Raw genomic sequence first — 17126 nt, 5'->3', positions numbered from 1 at the left:
TTATCAGTATAAAGCCATGTCAATTTAAATTAACATAAAGAAAACACAACTATTTGTAAAACCACCATGTACATTAAGAGACAGGATACTCTCTCTCAACTTGCATTCTCCAGACTGTCCGGGCAAAATTGCCTGTAGAGTCCTCCAAGGGGTGTCTGGGGCCAGATTTGTAGAAAACATCCCCGGAAATGGTATTACCAAAGCAATGTGGGCTGCTCTCCTCTTTAACCAGATGGAGTCTGGCCAGGTTCCGGCCGAGCTTCTGAACAGCCCGTCTGGATACGTGAAACCTGCAGCACAGGCAGCAGCAGCTGGAGGGCATCCTGGATGTACGTGGTGCTGTTGCAGCCCTGGGAGGAGGGAGACACAGGCTGAAGGGCTGCCTTCAGGGTTCAGGCCTGACAATTCTTCCCATCCGATAACGGTCCCTCTCTTCAAACCTCGCAGTATTTTATAGTACGTTCCCTTTAATGCTGGTGCTTAAAGCAAATGTAAAGCACATTTCTTTGGATGGAATGCATTCAGCTTTTCAACAGAGAGAAGAATTCTCTCCCCATGAGGCAAGTCATGTCCATAGACTTGGAGGGTGCATTGATATGTGTGCCTTCATAACCCAGCATGTCTGGTCGTACCCATCCTTCTCCCAGACCAACCCCACTGTCCCGAACTAACACAAAAGCACAATGTGCAGGGAGCTCTAGTGTGTCTTAACCTAGAGGTGAATAAACAAGCATGGGCTCCATAAAGGGAACTGGAGATATTATTGTGCAATTATTCACAGCCAGTCCTTGAGGGCTGCCTTCCTCCTGTGCACGTTGGTACCTTCTACTTGGTTTGGGTATTCGATGTTGCCGTTCGTGTTCTGTGGTACTCTAACATACAGCAGTGGACAAAGGGGCCACTTAATGTTTCAGGTCACCAAGTCATAAGAAAACTCCCACTGGGGAAATGAATCAACATTTGACCACATATTCTTCATGATCGACATAGTAAGTGAATCTGTGGATGCCTTCTGGGTGGCCGGGAGAGACATTTTCTTGTTCCACAGTCTGCCTCTGACTGCCTGGCTTTCCTCTTAGCTGGGTCCTCCTGAGCTTGCCTCCTTGTCCCTGATGGTTGACCTCACCCCCCTGTGTGGCGGTGTCCTAAATGGTGACACCTGATGCCACCGCTTTGTTACTTTTGTACCTTGGTCGTTTTCCTTAACAGTAAGGCACAATTCCCACAGACATCACTATAAGTATACAAGTAGCCTTCCCTGACTTGCATTTGGTAATTTCCAGACTCTGCAATTGACAGCTACTTCAGTGTATGTCAAAAACGGCTGGATATGCACTGCCTGTGTTCAAACTTAACCTGTGAACACCTGTGGTTGCAGCTGGGCACCCTGGGGCTAGAGATGTGCCAATTCCTTCCAGTGAGGCCCCTCATGGAAGGTCTTCCCCCACTAGTCACAGGTGGAACACAGTAAGAATGAGGCCTCCCAGGCCTATTTTCTTCTCTCGTAGGTTACTACCTCTGGCAAGACCACAGCAGTCTGGGGACAGCTTTGTAGCAGTGTTACCGAGTCCCTGAGAGCCGGCAGGCCATGGACTGAGTGGTTTCTGAGGACAGAGCCTCCGGTCGCTGAACAGGCAGAGGCTAAAGAGTCAGCGGATGGACCCTGCTAGTCTGAAGCTTAGACCCAGCTAGACCAAAGGTTCTCTTGAATGGAGAGAAGTGCCCATTTTTACAAAAATCACCACGGAGCAAGAAGCCCTCGTTGCAGCCGCTAATCAGTGTTAAATCTGGTGTCAAACTTGGCAGCAGAAATGTGCTTCTGCCGGAGGAAACAGCAACAGAAATAACATGCAAGCTTAGCGTTTCTCTTTATAATCAGGAATTCTTGAAAATTAGGGATTGTTGTTTCACCCAAGGGTTTAACAGCTGGTTGGGCTATACACAAGTACTCAAAAAAGACTGTTGACGGTAAGATTTAGAATTGCTATAACACTCGCTGCCTGGGAAAAAGAAAAAAAAAAAAAAGTAGCTCTAACATTTGCTTTGATTCAGAAGCACTTTCTCTCTGGGGGCCACTTACCTCTAACAAGACACTATTGATCATGGGGTTAAGGACCTCAGCCTTCTTGTCGCTCTGTGGAATCAAAAGGATGAAATTGACAGATTAGGTGCTCATACTGTAAGGCTTGCCACATCAAATGTCATATGCTGGCTTTGTTGAGGGATCTCTTAAAGAGGAAGGAGAGGAGAAATGGAATGCTTATTATAGACCAGGCTTCACATTTGGTGCTTCTTCTCTATAATCTCATTTAATTTTGACAGAAATCCTAGTAGGTAGGGAGGTACCATGATAACCTTAATTTAGAGATGAGAAACTAGAATCAGGAAGGTTGAGCAACTCGTTTAAGGTCACATAGCTAGAAATTTAAACACAGATGTTTTTAAGTATTGAAAGCTTGTAGCACGTCTGGGATTACAGGGTGGGTGAGTGAGGCTGAGTCATACAAATACAAGGTTGGGTCCTGTCTCTACTGAAAATGTTGATATTTTGTTTATCATGATCTTTTTGCATTCATTTTCATTTTTTAAATTTTACATTAAAATATCTATCTAGATGACTGATGTTGTTTCTTTGTTTTTTGGCAGGGCTGGGGGCAGGGTAAGCTCTTAAATTTTGCGGGTGAGTTAAGTACCTTAGTGGCCCACCCTAGTCCCAGCCCCAGTCAGTAGCCTTATTTTCTTTCTTGTTTTAAATGCAAACATGGGTACTTGGTTCTAGGGTATGTCTTCCAGATCAGTAGCAAAAATAGCACATTTTTAAAAAGATCTTTTTCTTAATTCTTTTTTTATATAAATATTTATTTATTTATTTATTTATTTATTTATTTATTTTAGAGAGAGGGGGAAAGGGAGAGAGCACACTCTCTCTTTCCTGCTGGCAGCAGGGAGGGGCAGAGGGAGAAGACAGAAAATCTGAAAGCCGACTCCCCGCTGAGTGCAGAGCCCAACATGGGGCTCCATCCCAGGACCCTGAGATCATGACCTGAGCTGAAATCAAGAGTCTGACGCTTAAATGAATGAGCCACCCAGACACCCCAAAATTAAATTTAATATCACTTCCAGACAGATCTGCAGATTCCAGTTTGCAAAACATGAATATATGTAAAGCACAGAAATACAGAGCCTGAATTAAGTAGGTGTTCAAAAAGTGAGAGCTAGTGTTAGTATCATTATTATTTCCTCTATAAGTCTATCAATCAACAGTCTTCTCTAAGTGTTCACTTTCCTCTTAGACAATAAATAATTAAAGGGCCTGGAAAGAGAGAGGGCAAGTTTAATAGGCTGGTGTTCCTTATTGTACCCAGAAGACTTTATGGTAAACAAAAGTATATAGATGAAATATATCTTTCCCGAGCAACACATTTTCACTGACACTACTCTACCGAGGGCAAAGTAATGTCTTACTGGGGAAACCACAATGGAGTCTTGGGGAAAAACTCTGAACTTTAAAAACCCAGTCATTTTAGTAACTAACCAGAAAATCCATTATGGCATTTGCTTTCATGTTTATTTGATTATCAATAAACCTCTAAAATATAATCAAAATGAGGGCAATAAAATGACGTTGGTTTCAGAATCAATGAGATGTGCACGCAATCTAAATGGAGTCTGGAGAGCGATATGCACTCATTAACTTCAAGTTATGAATAATGGCTATTTCAGAGAACAGAAACTCGATGTAAATGATTCATCCTAGCACAAGATCAGGGGGACTCCTGTGACGGGACGGCATTTCAGTAAACTCTGTTTAGCTTTAGCTTTTTCTTTCTCCAAAGTGGTAACCCGTGTCTTCTGGGTTTTGTGCACACAAACATTGGTACGCATGTACGATATACGTAAGTGTGCACACAGGTGTAAGTGCAGGTGCACATCCAGTTGCTAAAGCCTTGCTACTCAGAATGTACACTGTGGATCAGCAACACTGTTATTATCTGAGAACTTATTAGATATGCAGAATCTCAGTCCTCATTCCCGGCCTACGGGCTCAGAACCTGCATTTTAACAAGTTCTTCGGGTCATGTGCCTTCACCTTCAGGTGTGGGAAGTACTGTGCTGGAAGACAATAGTTCAAAAGAAATGGGAAGCAATGCCGTGAATATTACCCACGAATGTAAATAAATGGATGTCCAACATAAATCACAGATAACATATAACACACACACCTAAAGACATATACACCCTCATCACTAGATAGCCACAGAGAAACAAACAGTTGGCCATCTGTCTGACGGGCAGCCACCTGGAGGTGAGAGATCAATCGAGAGGCCTGGGGGCATTGGTCACCCCTTCGGGCCTCAATCCCACCTAGTGAACTGGGGACAGAGTGAGAAGAAGGTACAGAGAGCCTTGGGGAGCTGGGTGGCGGAGGCCATCTCATCCTGATTAAGACCTCACACATCTCTGTAAGCCTGGCAGTTACACCACAGTCCCCGGGTGTCTGTTACTCAGACAACACTGAGCACACATATGCGTTTTATCAAACCTATCGTATCAATGAACTTCTCTCTCCCCCTTCACTCTTCCTACACAGTGAAGCTCTTACTGCGGAAGCCCCTAAATTATACAAGTGTGAAAGCTCATGCTTTGCAAAATAGGAGAAGCAAACCAGATTCCTTGACAACAGAATGAATAGGTGGTAGGTAGTTCAGCCCTAATTTGTCAAGTCACTTCTCTGCTGACTGGTCTATAATCATTTCCACTTCTTTTGAGAACTGCCCTTGGCCTTGGCAGGGAGGGGGGTGGGGAAAGTGCACCCCAACAGCCAGGTAGGTCTGCATGATGTGATCCTGCCCCGGTCACTACAGGTGATACCAGGTGGACATGTCACCCGCACTGATGAGCCTTGCAGCCTTCTCACTCATGAACCCCCAATCTGAATGGAAAGACACGGGGTCGGGAAGGGCTACAACTCAGTCACATGAATGGCAACACTTTGGAGAGAGAGGGTATTTGTATCCTGGTGCTGGGTCCCCACAGCTGCTCACATTGCTCCACCTCCTTTAATAAAGTCCCTTCTCTGGGTCGATTATGTAGAGCTTGTTTCTGTTCCTTCCTGTTAAAGGCTGAATTGAGTCCTCGCAGAAAAGAGATAGTGCAGTCCTAACCTCCAGGGCATGGGAATGTGCCCTTACTGGGAGACAGGGTGATCGCAGATGTCCTGAGTCAAGATGACGTCACACCGGTCATACCAGAATCCCATACAAATGGTGTCCCTATCAGAAGAGAGAAATCTGGACACAGGCACAGAGGGAGGATGATGTGAAGACAGAGAAAGAGCTTGCAGTTAGGCTGCCCTGAGCCAAAGAATGCCTGGAGCCACGGCAGTTGGCAGAGGCTCCTTGAGAGAGCGTGTGCCTCTGACACCCTGCCTTCAGCCTGCCCGCCTCCGGAACCCGGACGTGACATAGCTCGCGGTACCCGAAAAACAGGCCCCGACAAGCACAGGAAATCGAACGCGCTCTTCCTCATGGCAAGATCTGCCCTTGAGTTCAGGGCCTTAAAAGAAACAGTAGAAAGGTTAAAAAGGAATAGTTTCCACTTGTCTTCCTGATGCCACTAAGGTGGGGTTATATAATGTGACTGGTCTCTGAAGAAAATAACCAGAAGCCACACCTCCGAACAAACACCGAACCTTTCAAAGTTGTTCCCTTGAGAACAGAAACACTTAACGCGAATTGGTAAGATTTTTTTTCTTTTGGTTACAGTTGAAGTGTAATAATAAAGTAAAGAAACCTCTCACCTTGGGTGGTGTATATACGACAGGTTCTGAGGGCAACAGTGAGTGCGGGTATTCAAAATTATTTTAATAGAGATTCTTGAATTATAGGTCACAGATATTAATTAATGAAAGGAACTTCCATTTGACTTCTATTTATTTATTTGAGAGAGAGAGAGAGAGCAGGAGCTGGGCAGCGGGGAGGGGCAGAGGGAGACCGAGAAGCAGACTCTCCGCTGAGCAGGGAGCCTGACTCGAGACTCCATCCCAGGACCCCGGGATCATGACCTGAGTCAAAGGTGGATGCTCAACCAACTGAGGTGTCTTTCACTTCTTTTTAAACGAATAAAGAAAATGAGGCCCAGAGATGTTTCAAAACCCACCTAATATCTTGTAAGTCGGAGATGGCAGTGTCAGGGGACTAGAACCCAGTCGGGTGAGAGCCTGAGGCTGCCTGCCCTGACAAGGTGCTCCTGGTCTGGTTTCAGCAGACGTCATGGTGCAGCTTCCGTTTATGGAGCTACCAGAGAAGGCACTGCAACCTGCATTTCTCCCCACACTTCCTCACAGACCCGTCTTCCATAAAGGGTGGAAAAAAGAATCGATATTAGAAACTTACCCCAACAGTGGTTAAAGAATTCGTAAACTTCTTTGATAAGGAGGCCACCTCTTTACACATCGCAGTAGTTAATCTGAAAGAAAAAAAAAGTGGTTTGGGGATTTTCCATCAGATAAAATAATTTAACCATCAAGACAATGACTGGTATTGATACCGTATTCCATTTAAAAGAACACACACAAGTTTGAAGATGCTCTATAGAAATGGGTTCCTCAACAATCTTCCATGATTCACAATCACCGTGGAATTGAATCCCGGTTTTCTCTGCAGGCGTAGTTAATGAATAATCACCTAATTCATCCTACTTCTTTTTAGAATCAAAAGCATATGCAGGAAAATTTGAGGCTTGAGCTCCATATGTTTAGAGGTATAAGCCTCTTGCCAAGTGGCTTTTCTCTAGCTTTCTGGTCATTTTGAAATAATAATGAGCATTCACTGAGGTACTATGTTAAGTACTTTATTTTTTTTTAAAGATTTTATTTATTTATTTGACAGAGAGAGAGAAAAAGTGTACAAGCAGGGGAAGTAGCAGAGGGAGAGGGAGAAGCAGGCTCCCCGCTGAGCAGGGAGCTGGACATGGGGCTCGATCCCAGCACCCCGGGATCATGACCTGAGCCGAAGGCAGATGCTTAACTACTGAGCCACCCAGGTGCCCCGTTAAGTACCTTTATATGAGTAATCATATTTAATCCTCAGAGTGACCTTATGGATTACGTTAATATCCCCATTTTATAGATGATAAAACTGGCACTTAAAAAGGTTAAGCAACTTTTTTTTTTTTAAGTAGGCCCCATGCCCAACATGGGCCTTGAACTCATGACCCCGAGATCCAGTCGCCAGCCAGTGCCCTAAGAAGGTTAAATAACTTGCTTGGGGCATGCTGGGATAGAGCTGGGATTCAAACTCAGGCGTCTCTTGGTTTCCTGATTATGTTTTTTATTAGATGCCTCATAATAAAGATCCTATAAAATCTGTTAAGACTTATATCAAAACTCCAAGTTCATTCTAGCCATTTGACTTGTAAGGAGTTTCCCCAAGAAAATAATGCAAGACAGGCGCAATATTTAACAAACATTGCTTTGATGACAAAAACCGAAAACAACCCAGTTAACGTAACGATGTGAGTATTATCTGTTTTCTTTTATAATTCATATATATGACTTTTACGAATAGTGGTTAAAATGCTATTAGAAAAACAATAACTCCAAGTCAAGAATCTTACATGTTAAAATATCTAGTGAAATCAGTAGAGGTAAGCTTTATTGTGATAAATAGGGGTTCTAAGTTATGTATGTATTTGTTGAGCTCTCTCTGTCCACCATTCCTTCCATCCATCTATCCATCCATCCATCTATCCTTCCAAAACTTATCTGCAGAAAGGGTCAGGAATAAGGTCCAGGGATAGCCCAGAGCATTTTGTCTATGTCCTTGGGCAGGTGGGTGGAAAGGCACTTATTATACAGACAGATATGAAGTCTTGTTACCTTTTGCTTGGTGCAGCTTGGCAAGGTTGGGGTAATCTGGACTGGGAATCAGAGGTGCTGAGAGTAAGGTCCTGCTATACATACTTAGGGACTTCCGAACACCCTCCCTTTACAAACAAGTACCGCAAATATAAAAGAGCACTTAGATGTTTTAAAGTTTTCCTACTTTTTCCGTTCCTCTTGCTTTTATACATTAAGGTAAGTACATATTTTTCCTAACTCTATTAAGTGCAGGTTTGTGTGGTTCTTATAGTATCTTTCATTTTCCCATGTTTAGGTAGGAAAATCTAGACTAGATGACACATCCTTACAAGTGAGGAGAAATGCTACCAGTAGTACAAAGATGCTAATATTGACTTTTTGGAAGGTTCTTCGATGAAACATCTGCTCCCCAACCTACGATGCCAAATGCAGTAATAGGCAAAGACTAGTTAGCTAGCAAAGTGAATGGGTGCGTTGCAATGTGTGTGTGTGTGTGTGTACCCATATATTTTTAGGAGGCTCTATTTTGTCTCCTGTGTCTGTGTAGTAATGAGAAGGTGTTCGGATCTGTGCTAATTTTCTATACCACGCATAAAGCCATGTGGGTAAAGTTAATGGCTTGTTTTTCAGCTCCATACCAACTATTTTAATATATGTTCCATACAGACTATTTTCACGTACATAAAGTTACATCGATACACATTTTTATTTTACTGGATAAACTAATAATAGTGGGTACTATTTGTTGAAGAAGATAACATATGACAGCACATATGCACATACATGCAATCCACAGGGAACTGGCTTACATCACCAACCATCACTGCCAGTATTCAGAATACGCAGAGATTTGTGCTGGTTTAAGTCCCTAGGAACAGCAGGGGTGTGTTGGAATATCTTTGTGAAGCTGGCTGAGAAGTCGCATAAAGATGTTCTTTCTCTATTCTTGTGGTACGTTAAAAACGCAATTACCTTAAAAATCTGTACTTCTAAGACTTCGATCTATGAAAATAAACACCCGTGAACGATTTAGTGTGTCTTTCCTTAAATCTCTTCATAAATAATTCCTAGTTAACTATTATTATTCTTGCTAACATGATTCGGCTAAGAATCTTATGAGTCCTAAGAGAGTCTATTTCCTAAGATGACCACAGAACAATGGAATTAGTTGACTTGTAATTTAAATCTTTAGTAGCCTACGGGGTGTGTGTGTGCACGTGCGTGCATCCGAATGGCACATATACGTAAAACCTGAAACATAAGAATTAAAAGTAACGTTTACTTTATCAGAACTCTTGCTTGGTCCTGAGCTGGTTTTTCCTCTTCTTGCCCATGAAGAATTAATTCTGCTACTTTATGAAGCTGCTCTATACAGCGTGCTGTTACTTCTGCCAGACGTTCGATGGACAGCATATATACTTCCTGAAACAGATGAATGCAAGTAAGACAATTATTAACTGAGCAGAAGCTTTTTAAAAAACCCTGTGATGTGGGGTGCCTGGCTGGCTCAGTCCATAGAGCATGTGACTCTTGATCTTGGAGTCGTGCGTTGGGGGTAGAGTTTACTTAACACCACCACCACCACCACCCTATAATGTCAAAATAAATTATATAATTCTTAAAAAAAAAAGGCCTGAAAAGTTTACCCAAAGATTAATGGGCATATCTGAGACTCTTCTAAGTAGAAATGCTGCCATAAAAAGGAAGTGTTGCCAAGTCCCCAGGGACATGGCAAACCTTACAGCTGTGTCCCTAGTTCTCAGGGCAATTCTGGGCACACACCAGGCAGGGGTTCAAAAATGCTTGTGGAAAGGCAACTGAATAAATAAACCTCAATGGCTATTTCTCTTTACAGTGACTGAGTTTAAAAAGTTACTTTCTTGGGCGTCTGGGTGGCTCAGTCGGTTTAGCATCCAACTCTTGGTTTCGGATCAGGTCACAATCTTGCAGTTGTGGGATCGAGCCCCTCATCGGGCCCTGCACTCAGCTCAGAGTCTGCTTCAGATTCTCTCTCCCTCCTCCCTCCCATCAGCCTCTTTCCCTCACAAATAAATAAAATCTTAAAGAAAAAAAAAGTTACTTTCTCTAAAATGAAAATTCAGTGTAAAAAATGAAGTTATGGCAAACTCATTTTTGAACACAGGCAGGCTATAAATTATGCACACATAAATTTATTAAACTACAGAATAAAAACTGTGGCCGGGAAAATTTTTTTGGAAAAAAGCTTCAATTACCTCATTAGTTTATGGGGCATAAAGACATTTTATAGTTACAAATTTGCATATCAGATGGAATTTTATCCTAATGATAAATCAACAATGTTCTTAAAGATCTTTTTTCCTTTAAATTATCATCATAAAGCTCTGGAGAAAAACGACAATATCTATGCTAAGTCGCGAATTGTCCTGGCATTGAAAAATTTTAGTATTTGTCACATTAATCTTCATATTTCTGTGCTGTTAAAACGGCGCAAATGAAAATGAATTGGTTTCTCCTCACTCGAAATTGAGCTGCTAATAAAATTAAAGTCCTATTACTGCTCCTCAGGTGGCCAACCTGAATTTATTAAATAAATACATTTACCTCAACTGTCTTAGTTCTCCTTTCTTCCTTCTTGTCTCCTACGGGATTTTCTGGTTTCTCTTCCTTTTCTTCCTCTGTAGTGTTCTCCAACTCTTCCGCCATATTTATGGACAACGTAGTCTGATCTTCTTCTACCCAGTCATGAGCTTTCTTCATGGCCTGTGAAGCGCCCCCCACCCGGCCCAACCAAAGCAACGCTTTTGTTATTCAAATCTGGAGACTAAGACATTCCAATCCCAAGACTAGAATAACGTTGCCCTCCACCTTCCCGGGTGGTTCTCTCTGCATTCAAAACATTGATGGGTAATTCCTCAGTCTCCTTAAAAACACCTTGTTGGTGCTTTCTGGTGAATATAAAGTAAGGCAAGGGGCCAGAACAGAAAGGAAGGATGGAGAGAACACTGCAGGACGTTTTTAAAGAGCACTGTAAAATGATACACGGGTAAGAATGAAAATGACAGTCACCTTGAAAGAGTGATAGTATATTTTTCACTTTTCATGACCAACTATAAGAGAATAACAGTACTTTTTATATATATATAGGCGAGAGATTTAGCCAGGGTCATTGCTAAAGCAAATTTCCTCATTTGATATGTCTCATGAAGCCCTTAATGTTTCATGAACCTAATAACGTATGACGCAGGGAGGATGAAGGATGGCTCAGCTCTTGCCCAGTCACACCAGGGGAGGATGGGAGCTGTTGTTGAAGATCCGGGGCTGCTCTGTGACTAGTTTAATTTCACATGAGTGCAGGTGGAGCAACCTGTGGCCGGAAAGAATTATGGCTAACTTGACCAAGCAGAACGACCTCCCTTCCCTACCTGTTATTCCCTGAATTTAGAAAGGGCAGCCTCACCCAGCTTTTATCATTATAGTTTAAAAGCTGTTTGCTTAAGTGCAAGTTGTATCTGGGTTTATGTTAAACTTGCTTCTCCTTTTAAAGCTCACCTGACTTTGTCAATAAGCCAGTGGGACCTTGGAGGCACCCCCCACACATACACACTCTCTCTCTCTCTCTCCCTAAGCAGGGGCAGGTGCTACACAGAGATGAATGAGGCAATTTCCCACTGTGTTCGAGTCACTGACCTGTCAGGATCGCTGACCTCTATCTGAGATAAAGAAATTACTCACATCTCCCCCTCACTGCTTCAACCTGTCCTTTCCTCACCCACCTTGATAAGTGAGGGCCTGCGTTCCCTACTGCTTGCTAAAGAGAAGGGGGAGAAAAAGAGAGTGAGCGAATGGGAAAAATAACACAGTTTTAAGTAATTAATCATGAGTGTCCTCATTAAGAAACTCCACAGCAAGACCTTATACTAACTTGCAAAACATAGAGTTAGAAGAAGCCAGAGTGATAAAGCTGGATCGTTCTTGGACACCATGTGGCACCGGCATTCGGGGTGGGTGGGGGGAGGTGCGTGGCTGACTGGGCTGACGGGCTTCTCTCTGCCTGATTCCGGCACATCGCCCCAGCGGGGGTAGGGGAGATGGAATTTGAAAAAGCCCTTTGGTGATTCTGCACCCCTTGGCCTTCCCCTGTGCGGAAGGTACCCACTGCTCCGATATACAGTTCTGTCTTGAGGAGAAGTGACTTGATCAAGGTCACAGGGTAATTACTAGTTAAGTTGCAACTAAAATGCAGGTCTTAGCATGGCACAGTCTTGCATGTTCTCTCCCAACACATTTCATCGTGTGGCCTCCTGGGAGCTTAATTACCGGCCTCACACTCTCCTCCCCTCATGTGCCATTTGGGGCTTGGGGTTTTTCCATTTCAGGTGGATCACTTGAATTTTACAACCAATACCTTTAAAAAGAACAGCAACAATAAAAACTCCGACATAGACAGCGCTGACCTTATTGAGTTTGTCAGGCGTGGCTGCAACATGTAATTCAAAGAGAAGTTCTGTAAGCATGCTAGCAAATTCTTCTCCCTTTTCTTCTAAGGCTGGAAATAGAAAATGACAGAAGTAAGAAGCATGATTTATTTTTCGTCCTTCAAAATGTGGCAGCTCCCCTGACCTTACAGCCTGCAGTCAGAGTCAAAGTGGGGGGGCTGCAGCAGCCCCCCACTCCCCAACCCCTGGCTTACAAGCACGACAGTCAGGCAACCAGCTGCTGCTGTGTGAGGGGCTGCCCAAGCCTTGTTGCTCGAAGTTCTAGCTGGGGTGCCCCCAGGCTGGCCTGAAGGCAACATGAGGACAGGGAGGGACGTATCTGTCTTGCTCACAACTATAGGTGATCAGTAGCTATTTGTTGAAAGGAGCGACTGAATGAACAAATGAATGCTGTATCTCAGGTCTAGAAGACCTGGACAACACTGTATTTATGACCTGGAGTATTGTTGTGCTTAGCATTGCAACCCTAATAATACCCAGGACACCCTTTTATGTCCACAGAGCCACCGTGCTAAGCAAGCAGAACTGGTCTCCATGGGCCATACACTATCCGATGTAACGACACTGTATCTCTGGAGAGATGTCCCAAGGTTTCCAAGGACACCTATTGGTCCTATAATACTTCTTAATATTCTTCGTTCCAGAATGGGAGCTACCTAAGGACAGACATGCTATTTGTTTCTACTCATTCCTGATTCCAGAGTATCTAAGACAGTGCCTGGAACATAAGTGTTTAATAAATACTTAGTATTTATTAATAAATATTATTTATTTATTGTATTTATTAAATAAGTATTTATTAGTTTGTTGATAAATTATGTCTTATAGAATAATATATATATCACATGTATCATGTTATGCATAATATATCCTCAAATAAAAATAAACATATCATTGGTGGGCAATAAAGAGAGATTTTTAAAAGTTACAATCTTCTTTTTCTCATTTATATCTATGGGTTGAAACCATTTTAAAGTTTCTAAGTGCTAAAGAATTGATTCCACAATGGGTTTACCACCAGTTTGGGGAGGAATAAAAGCATCATTAATCTGCCCTGATTACACCATCTGAAAATACTCTGGCTTACGTCAGTGGGTGAAGGCAGTAGCTTCAGGGAAAACTAAGCCATGTGAGAAAAACTGTATTTAACACTTGTGTGTATGTGCCCTTTCCTGTTTTACAGACAAAATGGCTAATTAGCAGCTCGTGAAGATAGCCAGGGTAACCTGTAGGTGTTCACAATATTTGGCTTCATCATTTTATTATCACCTAGAATCTACATATTCTCAGGGGAGAGACAGATTAATAAACAGATTAGAGAAGTTAAACATATATGTCGGATGATGAGTTTTATGGAGAAGTATAAACCAAGGCAGAGGCACAGGGCCGGCTGGGGGTCGGGGAGCAAGAGGGTAACTGACAAGGAGCCATTTGAGTAATGACCTGAAGGAGGAGAGGGGTGAGCAACACCAGATCGGGTGCAGGAAGAGATGTCCAGCCAACGCAGAGTCCGGGAGGGAATGTGCCCGGCTTGCTCAGGGACAGCAGGGAGGCAGCGTGGTCGCAGCAGGGGCAGGGAGGTGTGTGCCTATAACCCAAAGAGGTAAGTGCGCTGAGTGAGGAGGCTTTTGCAGTACCTAATCTTGTCCTCAGAGGGGTGTTGAGAAGGCTTCCTGGAGGAGGTGATACCTGAACCTAGCCTAGCTAATGCCTACTTGCATGAAAGGGGAGATGGAGAGCTAGAGAGTCAGAGAGAAAGAGAGAGAGACAAAGTTGAGATTCTCTCTCTGCTGGGCAGAGGTCTTGGTCTTATCCTCTCTAGGTGGGCAAAGTAAGAGGGGGTAGGGACACATCTGGGCGGCATCGACAAGGTCTTGTTCCCAAATTACCTGGTCCTTCTTATTTTGTATGTGGCAGTGTTGCAGGGCAGAAAGAGCCCCGGACTTAGTTGTGGCAGGTGTGGGTTTTACCCCAGCTCCTGCATTCAGAGAATCTGTGGCCTGGGGCTAGTCATGGGTCTTCTTAGCTTCCATGCTCTCCTGTAATTTAGGATAATAAAACCCACCCGTTGGGGCACCTGGGTGGCTCAGTTGGTTAAGCAACTGCCTTCGGCTTGGGTCATGATCCCAGGGTCCTGGGATCCAGCCCTAAATCTCACTCCCTGCTCAGCAGGGAGCCTGCTTCTCCCTCTCCCTCTGCCCTTCCCACCCTGCTTGTGCCCTTATTCAAATAAATAAAATCTTTAAAAAATAAAATAAAAACCACCATTTCAGCTGTAGCGTTGCTGTAAGGATCAAATAATATAACAAATGTAAAAGTGTTTTGTAAACACTAAAGTTTTATCTAACTATACTGTTATGGGCTACAAAGATATAGCCATAGGGAGATTAAAAGTATCTGGGAATCATCACTCCTAAATTAGGATATAAGTACTTTGTGTAGCTCCAGTTTTTATTTTTTATTTTTTATTTTTAAAAGATTTTATTTATTTATTTGACAGAGAGATAGAGCCAGGGAGCACAAGTGGAGGGAATGGGGGAGGCAGAGGGAGAAGCAGGCTTCCCACAGAGCAGGGAGCCCAGTGTGGGACTCGATCCTGGGACCCCGGGACCATGACCTGAGCCGAAGGCAGACGCTTAACCAATTGAGCCACCCAGGCACCCCTAGCTTCAGCTTTTAAATGTGCATTTGTTCTAGAAAACAGAAAAGGACACCAATAACTTTTAGCACATATTTTAGGGGAAAAAAGTCACAAAAAAATGGAAGCGGATAAAAACAGATGATAAATAATGTTGCCACAAAGAATACCTATTACGACAGCGCTTGGTTCGTACATATGGTCCAGATCTTCACCAAGGCAATTCAAATAGAAAATAGCCTTTTAAAACCCCTTCACTACAGTGGTAAACCAAATTAGAGACCCATGGCAGTGTGATAAAATTACACGCCGCTGGAAAGACAAACATGCAAATCATTAGCTAACGCTATCAAATGCAGAGGAGCCCAAGGTTGAGTTTATCTAAAAATGACTGTTACATTTTTCCAAGACTTGCAAATGAATTACTTAGGTGTTAAGAGGCTTTTAGGAATGTAAATGCTTACAAGAAAAAAAAAATGGATGAAATGCTCTGGTTTCTCCCAGTTTTCCTCCTGGCTTCTCTGCTCACCCCCACTGATGAGATTCCTCTTTATAGCATTTAGATAATCCCTCCACTTCTATGGAGTTGTCATGCTCCATCACAATTGGATTGATTTAATGACAACCCTGCTATTTTCTCCCAGTTTTTCTTTACGTGTTTGACATTTATTTATTAAATTAATTCAAATTAATAGTGTTTTGATAATCTGGAGATGCCCTATGGGAAAATGGATATGTTATGGGAGATAACAGGGTTCTGTCACTTAAGGAGAGACAAATCTACTATTTCTTAAGCATGCAGCTCAGGACTTCATATATATATATTTTTTGGTCATATGAAAAAAAAATCCCAGTTTACTGAAGTTCTATATTAAGACTGGAACACATCGTATGTAGTAACATTTTCCATTTGATAGTATTGAATCAAGGTTCCTCTCTAAGAAATTGTGCTAGTTGGGGATGCATACTGCTTTAACTTGCACTGGCAACACTACTGCTTTGATGTTAGGAGGAATCTGGGATCTTCTTTTTATCCTTTCTGAATGATACACCCTGTAGGATCAAGGTCTACCTTTGGCATCATGAAACCAAAGAGAAATAACCTGGATCTTTTTGGGCGATCGTTACTCTGGAAATTGGTTCATCTTGGGCTCATAATACTACCTGTATGAACTCTGACAGCTGGTGTCTTAGTTTCTCATTATTAAAACAGAGACAAGGCTGTCCTCCTTCATGACTCTTGCAGAAACACACAAATGCTCAAAAACATCGTTCTCCAATAGCCTCTTTGCTATTGGCCTCTTTCTATTCTTCAGTATAAATTGAGTCTTCTATTTTGATGCAATGAGCATAAATCTCATTAAACTGAAGGCACATAAGGTCAGTATGGGTGATAAAGCAGGAGATGGTATTTAAATAACAGTTTGCAAATGCCTAGAATAATTTTGCCCTGGGCATTGAGGCTGAAGCACTTGGCCCTCGTGTTTGAGCTTTGATTAAAGGTATGCAGCACACCTGGGCAGAAAACACTTCCAGCTACTCGATGGGATGAATGTGCATGATCACTACTCTGTGTGTGGGTGATAACAAGTACAATCATAAATAAAAGCTACAGTTTATTGTACCTTTACTATTTCCCCAGCATTGTTTTAGTACTTTAACAATACCGGAGAACATTCTTGAGCAGTTCTGTGTGCCAAGCTCTGTAAAATATATCTTTACATACATTATCTAATTTGAGCCTCACAAATAGCCCTTGGAGATATGTATCCGTGTCTCCATTTTACAGGTGTAGATAATGAGTTTCAGAAAGGTTATATAACTTGTTCTGGGCCATGCAGCCAGCTAGTGGTGAAAATGTTTCAAATGGACCTTTGAGATAGGAGAAGCCAGCCTTGTGTGTCAGCATCACCCGAACAACGGTGGTTGCACGGCTACGTGATGATATCGGTAAGAAATCACTCTCCATGTACAACAGCAAATGTTTTGCTATATTCTGCTCCTAATTAATGGGCAACATAAAGTGACTCTTTTAATTGCCCTCGATATTTTTTCTTAAATATTTTATTTATTTGAGAGTGAGGGAACAAATTGGGGGGAGGGGCAGAGGGAGAAGGAGAAGCAGACTCCCCACTGAGCAGGGAGCCCA

The 17126-nt window shown here is 42.7% G+C and overlaps 1 protein-coding gene across 4 annotated transcripts in view; it reads right to left on the bottom strand.

Annotated features, from left to right (window-relative positions):
- Nucleotides 1-17126, bottom strand: part of FAM114A1 (family with sequence similarity 114 member A1) — a 65640-nt gene continuing 48514 nt past the window's right edge. For all 4 annotated transcript variants that reach the window (XM_025887033.2, XM_025887034.2, XM_025887036.2 and 1 more), the window contains 6 exons: nucleotides 12298-12389; nucleotides 10445-10603; nucleotides 9144-9283; nucleotides 6396-6468; nucleotides 2081-2134; nucleotides 1-350 (listed from right to left, as the gene is read on the bottom strand). In XM_025887033.2, the coding sequence (XP_025742818.1) occupies nucleotides 225-350; nucleotides 2081-2134; nucleotides 6396-6468; nucleotides 9144-9283; nucleotides 10445-10603; nucleotides 12298-12389 (644 nt within the window). In that variant the 3' untranslated portion in view covers nucleotides 1-224. The remainder of the gene's footprint in view (nucleotides 351-2080; nucleotides 2135-6395; nucleotides 6469-9143; nucleotides 9284-10444; nucleotides 10604-12297; nucleotides 12390-17126) is intronic.

This window comes from Callorhinus ursinus, unplaced genomic scaffold, assembly GCF_003265705.2.
Source record: "Callorhinus ursinus isolate GAN/ISIS: 27379988/994484 unplaced genomic scaffold, GSC_fseal_2.0 scaffold4, whole genome shotgun sequence".
NCBI classification, from domain to species: domain Eukaryota; kingdom Metazoa; phylum Chordata; class Mammalia; order Carnivora; family Otariidae; genus Callorhinus; species Callorhinus ursinus.
This window is presented reverse-complemented; position numbering and strand designations above follow the sequence as displayed.